This window comes from Sesamum indicum, linkage group LG8, assembly GCF_026168435.1.
Source record: "Sesamum indicum cultivar Baizhima isolate 11 linkage group LG8, ASM2616843v1, whole genome shotgun sequence".
Classification (NCBI taxonomy): Eukaryota; Viridiplantae; Streptophyta; class Magnoliopsida; order Lamiales; family Pedaliaceae; genus Sesamum; species Sesamum indicum.
The window spans coordinates 29,647,286-29,657,351 of NC_142664.1; the positions used below are offsets into that span (position 1 = coordinate 29,647,286).

Sequence of the window (10,066 nt, forward strand, 5' to 3'; positions counted from 1 at the left end):
AGTTAGGTATCACTTTCACAGAATATTACCCACTGCACTGATAAAGAGGAATGGAGTCTTCATCTTACTCAACCACATTAGTTGGCTTCCCCTTCTCAATTCTCAACTTCTCTGCCTAAACAAAGCAGGACAATCAATTTCCAGTTTTTCGCAGATTGATTAATTAATTTTGATTGAATTGAGATTCATGGGATTAAACCCCTCCCAAAATCAACTTTTTTTTTAAAAAAAAATTAATTTGAGTTCGAAAATGGGCCCGAATTAGAATTTCCCGCTAGTGATAAGGATGGATGGACGAGACTGTTGACTAAGAACAAGAATGAGATGTAAAAATTTTGCTTTGTGGTACGATGTACGTATAACAACCGTACTTGGTTATGATTATGTGTATATATATGTTTGAGGGGCTTGAATTTCTATAGTTCTTAGCTTTCCAGTTGATGGTAGTGGGGATTGGAACAGAGAGAAGATGACGGTGGCGGCGAAGGTGGTGGATGAATTGGTGCCTCACCCTGTCAAAGAACAGCTTCCCGGCGTAGATTATTGTGTCAACAGCAACCCTTCATGGGGTAGCTAAAACCTCTCTCTCTCTCTCTCTCTCTCTCTCACACACACACACACACACTCATTCACTGAGAAACACTCGTTTTGCATGGGCATATCAATGGCGTCGATCAGTTCAGTTATACAAACGAGATTTGTAAAATGGGCTATACTTGAACTCTCTGTTTCACATGCATGCAAATTTGGGCCTATTCACGGACAATTTGCCTTTGCTGGATTTATCTTGCCCTGTTTAAAGCTTTCCATGTAATCAATGTGTAACCTGGTTGCAAACGAGTTTGGAGTTTTCCCTGAATTTGCTATAATTCTGTAAATGCGATTTTTAGCTTGTGATTCTGTAACGAATTTTAGATCTATACAAGTTTTATATATGGTTTCAAACTTTCGATATCAAGGGGTTTAGCCCAATTTATGGACACTGAAGCATAGCATAGTTCCTAAGTGTCGACCTCTAATCTGATGCAGCTGAAGCCGTCGTTTTGGGATTTCAGCACTATTTAGTAATGCTTGGGACGACTGTGATCATTCCTACCATCATTGTTCCTTACATGGGCGGTGGCAATGTTAGAGTTATTCTTTACCACTGATTAGCTGTTTATTTGTTTGAATAAAATTGTGAGTATGATAGAAACTGAATGTTCTATGTTATCCTTATCAGGTGGAGAAGGCTCAAGTGATACAAACTTTGCTGTTTGTTTCTGGAGTGAACACACTTTTGCAGACCTGGTTTGGCACCCGGCTGCCTGTTGTGATAGGCGGATCGTTTAGATTCATAGTTCCATCTCTTTATGTTGCATTTGCCCAAAGATATTACATCTATCTCAATCCTTATCAGGTTAGCTTGCTAATCTCCTTAAGGCAGTTGGTTTTCAATAAGATTGCTATATTTTGAGAATCCATATTTATTTACTTATTGACATCATAATTTCTCCCATCATCAATGAAGAGGTTTATAAGAACGATGAGGGCAATACAAGGTGCTCTCATGGTTGCTTCAGTACTACCTATGTTGCTTGGTTTTCTGGGAATTTGGAGAATTGTTGTAAGGTACATGGTTAGATACGAAATTTGAGTTAGGCTACTTGTTGGTATCTTGTGAAAGAATCAATGACTAAATCGCGTTAGTCTGACACTGTAGGTTCCTGAGTCCTCTTTCTGCTGTGCCTCTGGTAGCTCTTGTTGGACTTGGTCTCTATGAACAGGGCTTCCCGCTGGTATGAAATCTTCTAGCAATATTATCACTTGAGTAAAGTTATGAGTGTCTTATAGATGAGTTGTTCCTACTCATGCTGTCTATATGAAATTGGTTAGGAAATATGTTTGTTATATGTAAGTTCAACCTATTTTCCCAAAACCCAAATTTGAGGCCTCTATTCAGGCCACAGAACTTTAGAAGTCAAGGCGTCTAGGGTCAAAGTGTGCTTCTGATGGCGTGCCTTAGATACCCCTGGATGGATTCATGTTTCACGAAACCTGGCCTCTAACATGAAAATGATCTCATCTAAAAGGCAGTTTTAATAATGACAAAGCATTTTACAATTGATTGCTTGTCATTTTTGTTGGTTGATTTTGCAGCTTGCAGAATGTGTGGAAGTTGGGCTTCCGGAACTGATTATTCTTATTTTATTGTCTCAGGTAAGCATATCTCTTTACTATAACATATATTAGCCTCTTCCTCTTTGGGGATGTAAAAGGTGTACAATATCAGGTGGTTTGGTAGGAAATCCCCAGTGTGCTTCCCACTGAATTATGTCAAATCTGAATTATTTCTTATACTCTTCGGTTCTTGTTTTGGATGTGGTTAAAGATAAAGATAAAAACACATGGAGATTGGTCATTATTAATTTCATCTTTAGAAATGCGTAGAAGAGAAAGTTGCATTTGGACCTGTAATCGTACACTTTTGGTCGAATCATCAGTTGGTTCTCGTGGCAACTTAGATTGCAGAAACAGTTTGATTTGGGGGTATTCATGGCTTCCTTACTAAGTTATTTGTCAAGTTGAGATTTTTTTACTTGACTCATGGTGATTACATTTGTGGCAGTATATTCCGTACATATGGAGCTTTAAGCGCCCGATTTACGATCGTTTTGCTGTCTTATTGTCTGTGGGGATTGTATGGGCTTATGCAGCCCTTCTGACAGCAGCTGGCGCATACAAAAATAAGCCCCTAAATACTCAGTTGAGCTGCCGTGTTGATCGTTCTGGACTTCTAAGTGGATCGTCATGGTACGTGTACAATTCCATTAGGTCTTAGTTGTTTTCTCCATAATTCTTGTGCTCAAGTTCTACATACATGACATTCCATTTTACTCTTAGTGGAGTTTGATAAAAAAATGTAGCTATATTCCTGATGGTTTTAATAATTTTTGGTACATGAGATTATCTTCTTCAGTTAAGGCTGCCTTCTTTGGCTGCTGAGTGATCACCGTAGCAGTCAAATGTTCAACAGTCCCTTGATTAGGACCTATAGTTTCTCTACTATTTCTATAAAATAGTATTAATTTTCAAAATTATGGATTTTGTTTATTTTTTCTTCTGCTCAAGTAGGAGTGATGTTGTGTAATTATATTTAGTTTTTTTAAAATTTTTCATTGTAGTGATACTTGAAGGTTGCAGTCTGCAATGAAGAAGTGTTGTACTGACTTGCTCTATCTATTGTTTCACAATGACACTCGTGTATAATTTGTTGCTTGACCTAGATGTTATTTAATCTAATGCATGAATCATCAAGAGATAACAAACAGCCTTCCGTACCTCATGAAAAATGCTAGATCGTATTTAAATTTAATATCTCCAAGGATTATTACATATAAAATAATTTCCTCAGTTTGAGATTATAGGTTATTCTCTTCAGGTTACAGACGAACTAGCTAGTAGCTATATTATGGATGCAAAAGCATTCCAATGCCTGCTGCTAACTTGATAGTCTCTGCTCCATTTCTTCCAAGTGCTAATGCCGCCCTCAACATGCAGGATTAGCTTTCCATATCCAATTCAATGGGGTCAACCCAGTTTACATGTTGGAGAAGTTCTAGTGACACTAGCTGCAGCTTTTGTTGCAATGGTTGAGGTTCTTATCGATATCCCAAATTTCTGGAAAATGGACATAATTTTACTTGAGAGTTATCTCTTGGTTTTCCTCTTCTCAGAAGTTCAACCCAAAAAGAACTTGCTCAATCAACGAGATTGTTAAGATCTTTGGTGAAAAAGTACCTGTCAAATTTTGCCTACTTATCTGGAAGGATGAACTTATATGGTTTCATTTTCATTTTCTTTTGACAGTCAACAGGGGCATTTATTGCTGCATCTAGATATGGGAGTGCAACACATATACCAGCTTCTGTTCTTAGCCGAGGTGTTGGCTGGCTGGTAAGAAGAGAGCTTGCTTATATATCAGATTGTTTCCGGAATTCATATTATTCTTCCAGGGTTTTCCAACCTTCATATGTAACTTTTTTTCTTCTCATTCTTTCTTTTTGTGAGATACAGGGATTTGGTATATTTCTGGATGGTTTATTCGGTACAGGAAGTGGATCTACCGTATCAGTGTAATACATCTAACCTGCTGAAAGAAACAAAGGAACTGAATTATAGATTCAAGATGCTTATGGTGTTACTGTTTACTTAAGTCAATAATATACCACATTTTCCTCTACGATTAAGAGGAGAGTATTTTGATACTGATGGTTTTACGATGAGAAATGCATAATGACTATAAAGAATCTCAAATGGAGACATGAAGATAGAGTGTGATTGCTTCCATTTTAATATATTTGTGCTGTGCTTTCTCGGAACTCAATTTCTTGCACAAATTGCATAATTGTAGGAACCTTCTCTTTTTCCAAATATATGTGAGAGATAATTTAGAGGATCTAAAAGATTGTCTTAACTACCTTGCTCAAAGTCTACTCAGTCTATTTAAAGTAAGTTGGCGCCATATAAACATTGAAATGCAATACCTTGTTTTAATCATGAAAAGGCCCCTGGAGTGTACTGGTTGAAGCTGGTTCTACATATGACTGGATTGTTGGTTGAATCATAATGACAAGGAAGGGTCATGTCCATCAGATGAGAATCCTGGTTTTAGAAATTGACTAGGCATAGGAATTAGAATTGAAGTAATGTGAGTCACTGGTACAGTTAGATGCATTGACAGACAATCTGAATACATGCACTTCAGTTTTTAGAAAACCGAGGGAGAATCTACATCATATGAATGCCACTTTATGTTATTTTTGGCATGATCATAACACTTAAAAATATTTAATTCTCCTACAAACTGAACAAATAACCAGTGGAAAACCTTTTATTGGATGTATTGTTAATGCTTCCATTTTTCCATATAATCTAATTCCCTTTTTCTTTGTGCAGTGAAAATGTAGGATTGTTGGCTCTGACCCGAGTGGGGAGCAGAAGGGTGCTTCAGATATCAGCAGCTTTCATGCTCTTCTTTTCAGTATTAGGTTTGTTCATCTGATGCCCACTTTTTATGTTCTTTTATTACACAAAATTACTCTGTATTTTCTACTCATTGTATAATCTTTCATGGAAATAAACAGGAAAGTTTGGAGCTATTATTGCTTCCATCCCACTGCCAATTGTTGGAGCTCTATATTGTGTTCTATTTGCTCTCATGTGTACGTATATCTTCCTTCTAATATAACTGTGCCTCATGTACTTGATGTAATTAATGCTTCGACGACTCTGTTTCAATTCATAAATTAGAATCCAAATTTTCTAAATTGGAGGATGCTCAATGGGAATTACCGAATTGGAAATCCTTTCAACGCCTTCTAGATCAATAGAAAAGTAGCAATTTCCTTGTCTTCCTACAGTTTTCAAAAAACGCAGGTTTGGCAATGGAAAGTACGACAGAAAATCTGCAAGTTTAAGTATGCCACATTCGAGTCTAAGCAAATTTTGGAATTTGACTGTGCCGAATTTTTGTCTTCTATGGAAGATACGAAACAATATGTTTCTTTCCTGTCCCACATCCGTCCCGATTTTGATGGTATTTATTTAATTTTCACGTTCATCATCGGTGTCCTTAATGCAGCTTCTGCTGGTCTTGGCCTACTGCAGTACTGCAACCTCAACAGCTTCAGAACAAAGTTTATCATAGGTTTCTCATTCTTCATGGGTCTTTCAGTACCAAGGTATTTCAGTGACTACGTGATAACTTCTGGTCACAGCCCTGTTCATACTCATTCCGTCTGGGTACGTAAAGCCTACCAATGCCAACCTCCTCGATTCACACACGTATATAACCTTATGCAAATTCTACCTGTGACGGACTAATCACGTGTAACCTCTATCGTTTGTGCAGTTCAACAAAATGGTGTTAGTGATCTTCACGTCCCCAGCCACCGTGGCCGGACTCGTTGCATTCTTTCTGGACCTTACATTTGCACGCAAGCACGCCTCAACTCGAAGAGACAGTGGCAGGCATTGGTGGGCTAAGTTCAAGTATTTCGACAAAGATCCTAGAAGTGCAGAGTTTTACTCTCTCCCATATGGTCTCTCTAAGTACTTCCCCTCACTCTAACCTTTGAATCATCCGAATGAAGAATGTGTATTCTATGGACAGTTCAAATTATGTAAAATAGATAAACTGCATCTGATGCTTCTACATAGTCGAGAATGATGCTTGTCTGAAGGAACATATATGGGAAGAGAACGAAGAAACAGTTATGTGTGTGAAGAATTGGCATATTTTACAAATAAGGGCTCTTCTCAATAATCCCATAATTTGTAAATATATTTGGATATATTCAATTATATGACTAAATTTATTTAGCACGCAGTTGTAGGACTAAATATATTAAGATCATTATATTTAAAGGTGTAAATGCGATTGTCCAAACAAAAGAGAATTAAAAAACGACACAGCTCTATAAATAGAGATAAGGAGTAAATAATTGTGAGATGGAAATACAAGTGTGGATGCAGGGATTTAGATGGAACTGAGACCCCAAAAAAAGGTAAAAATTGGAGCAGGAGGAAAGCACATGCTCATGCCACCCAAAGGGTATTCAAAGTTAGTACAATCTCTCCCACTGCATTCAAATTCAAATTCAAATAAATATATAAGTTTGTTAGAGGAAAAAATGAGCAAAGACCAGTCAATCCCGAATATCAAAGTATACTATTTTATACACCCTATGATTCAGTTTTCTATCATGCGTTGTACCCCCCGCAGCGGAAATACATCAGATCATCACACCCTTCACACTCTTCCAATCTCTTTATATATATATATATATGCGTGTGTGTGTAAAAGTTAAATCGAGTGGTGATTTTACAAATAAATCTTCAGTTTGATGGAGTTAGACGTAAATACATGATATGAATAAGAGATTTCCAATTGTAATAGGATTAGAATTTGCATGTATTTTTGTAGGAACCATTACACATTCAACTAGTTGACTCAAAATTCTAACTGTCTATCATTATGGTAAACCCAAGCATATATATTATTATGGTAAAATATTAACATAACTAGTTGAAAAAGAATAATAATTATTAATCTTGAGTAAAACAGTATTTTAGTATAGTAGTAATGGTTGGCAAGGAGCAAGAGGCCTTTCCTGGGAAATAAAAACTGAAAAAGAAATTCGGCCCACTTTAATCATAAGATCATCGGATGTATTTTTAATCATTAATCAGACGGCAATAAATACACCAAATTAATTACACCTGCTCCACCTTAGAATTTCACCTTCACAGTCCATAGATCAATCTCGGCTGCACTCTTCTTCCTTCCACGCTCCTCTTCCCCTCTCGTCTTTCCACCACTACTTATTTAGAGAGATAAACACGCGCACTACACACAGTATGTGTGTGAGAGAAAGAAAAGAGAAGTGAAAAAATGTCCTTACTACTACTCCTCCACAAACCTTAGCCGGCCATGTTTGTTTCCACACCGCCTCCTCTTCTCCTCCCCACCGCCTCTAATGCTGTGAGCTCGCCGCCGCTGATTGCCGCCGCCGTGCTCCGCCATGTCCGATAATTCCGATACTAACTTGTTGTGTAACGAGGAATTGGCGGACGACGTCGTCAGATCCGATGCTGACACGTACTCCGAATATTGTTCGACACCAATAACATCAGATGAATCGTCATTCATCGCCCGGCTGTTGGAATCGGAGCCCCACCACATGCCCCACCCCGATTACCTCCGCTTCTGCGAAAACCGATCTAGCCACTTCACCGCTCGCCAGGACTCCATCAACTCCATCCTCAAGGTATGTGCATATACATACAAAGCTACAAACGCACCAAGTTCTGTTTATCGTAAATGATTGTGCGATAATAATAGCTTTTTACCACTCAAATAGGTTCATTCGCACTTTCAATTCAAACCGGTTACTGCCTTCCTCTCCATCAACTACTTGGATCGTTTCCTCTCCTCTCATATACTTCCGGTATATTATTCTTTCTCTATCATCTTTCCCTACGTCAATGGGGAAAAGTTTTAATTAATTTTATTTGGTCGATAAATAGGAAACTGGGTGGCCGTTTCAGCTTCTATCATTGACGTGCTTGTCTCTAGCGGCGAAAATGGAAGAATTGTACGTTCCGTTGCTTTTGGACTTGCAAATGCTGGAAACAACATACGTCTTTGAGCCCAAAACAATACAGAGAATGGAGCTTTTGGTAATGGCAACTCTCAAGTGGAGACTTCGCTCTGTTACTCCCTTTGACTACCTCCATTACTTCATCTCAATGCTCCCCTCTTCCGCCTCCAAACCGGATTCGGCCACCACCCTCCACTCGATCGCCTCCAATATTATCCTTAATACCACCCGTGGTAATCCTCTCAACAATTAGTCACTATGGAATAAGATTTTGTTCTAATGTTTTGAAGTTTATGATTTGTGTAATTCTGTGGTTAATGAATATCAGTGATAGATTTTTTGGGCTTCCCGGCATCGGTCATTGCAGCGGCCGCCGTGATTTCCGCCGCCGGTCAGGGTGTAAATCTGCCCACTACTTTCGATGACAGAGTAGACAGAGTAAGTTCCGGGTGTGTTATTTTGGAGCGTTCTAGTTCCTTGAGATGGGAGTTACACTAGAAATGTGTATATTAATTTGGGGTGGTAAATTGGAACATGGAAACCTCGGGGGGTTAAGAGTAAATACTGATTTGGTGTTTCTCCCGGAGACAGGAAATGGTGAGAAGCTGTCATCAACTAATGGAGGAATACTTGTTGGACACGTGTCCATCAGATGGTCTTAAAGTCATGAGCATTGAGCCTCTCGCGCCGCCGAGTCCCATCGGTGTCCTTGATGCGGCTGCTTGTGCTAGCTGTGACACCCACTCCGAGAATCCAGCGTCAGTTCCAGGTCCCGGCTCAGGCGCTGGCGGAGGGGAAGCCGAGCCAGAACCCAAGAGGCAGAGATTGTCTACGCCGGATGTACAGGAACCGCAACCATAGAGTACATTTTCCTTTTGAAAGTTTCCAGAATCCCTTTTCTAGGCCTTTTACTTATTAATTAAGGGTAAAAAGTGAGTATCGGAGGGTCAGGAATTTTGTTCTAATTTTGCGTAATTTCTCCATATTGCTTGTGAAAATGAGTGAAGAAACTTGTTAGATTAATTGATGGGTGGCCATAATTTATTATTATTTGGCCAAGAATCACCCCAATTTCGCTTAATCATTTCCAATTTTTTTTACTTGCAATAAAATTAGTTGCTTCATTACAAGTATATTATGTGCTCATTAATTCTTTTTTAATATATTTATTATACAGTTTATTTAACATTGATGTAATTCAATTCGACCATTCGAATTTCGAACCCCAATAATATATAAATATTGATTGTCTATTTCAATTGTAATTATTGATTCATTGTAATATTATTTCTTTTAAAATTGGAGGTCGATATATTTATCATAATAATAGTTATTAGTTAATTATTAATAATTAAAATTTAAAATTGATTAGTTAAAAGAAAAAGGAGGGGAGGATGAATTATTGGGTGAGAAAAGGTGTCCTAGTCTTTGAAACAACCAAATACCACTGGACTCCAATTATTTTAGGCATATGGAGTCTTGTGATTTTTCTTTTTCTTTGCTTTTTCCACTTTACCCCTCCATCATACAAATGCTGTAATCCATTTTCTTGGTTTCATTAATATATAATTCTCAACCAAAAAGTAAATAAAAATACTTTATTATATCATAAAATAAGATGGTCAATTTTGCCATGTGATACATTACCAATCATTTAGCTGTCAATTCTTTTTCTTTTTTTATTTTCTTTTTTACTATATTTATATATAATTCACTATAGATACAAACAATTTTACATTGATTTTATTAGTATTTTGGAGGAACATTAACACATTACAGATATAATAATTATATTATATTTATTATGTAATTAACTCATTTGGATTAAAATTGACTTAGAATAAGAATTTTGTGGGAGTAGTATTTTTGGAAAAGAAATTGGCGTTTGTTTTTTTCTATTTTTAAATCTATAAATAAAAAAA

General features: G+C 37.4%; 2 protein-coding genes across 8 annotated transcripts; both read left to right on the plus strand.

Moving 5' to 3' along the window:
* On the plus strand, positions 1-6,307 carry LOC105169466 (Xanthine/uracil permease family protein). Of its 6 annotated transcripts, XM_011089856.3 has the most exons (15): positions 11-345; positions 430-569; positions 1,030-1,127; positions 1,223-1,399; positions 1,511-1,611; positions 1,703-1,778; positions 2,140-2,199; positions 2,609-2,793; positions 3,541-3,637; positions 3,850-3,936; positions 4,057-4,115; positions 4,939-5,030; positions 5,127-5,204; positions 5,624-5,784; positions 5,894-6,307. In XM_011089856.3, the coding sequence occupies exons 1-15, from the start codon at positions 320-322 to the stop codon at positions 6,110-6,112; spliced, it is 1,656 nt and encodes a 551-aa protein (XP_011088158.1). In that variant the 5' UTR covers positions 11-319; the 3' UTR covers positions 6,113-6,307. The 6 variants fall into 6 exon arrangements, with proteins under 6 accessions (XP_088739931.1, XP_088739930.1, XP_088739929.1 ...); XM_088883805.1 differs by having other exon boundaries at positions 1-345; positions 463-569; positions 3,850-4,115; XM_088883804.1 differs by having other exon boundaries at positions 2-352; positions 463-569; positions 3,850-4,115.
* A 948-nt stretch (positions 6,308-7,255) lies between these two features.
* LOC105169468 (cyclin-D4-2) lies at positions 7,256-9,225 on the plus strand. Of its 2 annotated transcripts, none has more exons than XM_020696435.2 (5): positions 7,256-7,811; positions 7,905-7,991; positions 8,071-8,377; positions 8,479-8,582; positions 8,736-9,225. In XM_020696435.2, exons 1-5 carry the CDS (start codon positions 7,566-7,568, stop codon positions 9,003-9,005), a joined length of 1,014 nt encoding a protein of 337 aa, XP_020552094.1. In that variant the 5' UTR covers positions 7,256-7,565; the 3' UTR covers positions 9,006-9,225. The 2 variants fall into 2 exon arrangements, with proteins under 2 accessions (XP_020552094.1, XP_011088164.1); XM_011089862.2 differs by having other exon boundaries at positions 7,257-7,811; positions 8,473-8,582.
* The last annotated feature ends 841 nt before the right edge of the window (positions 9,226-10,066 follow it).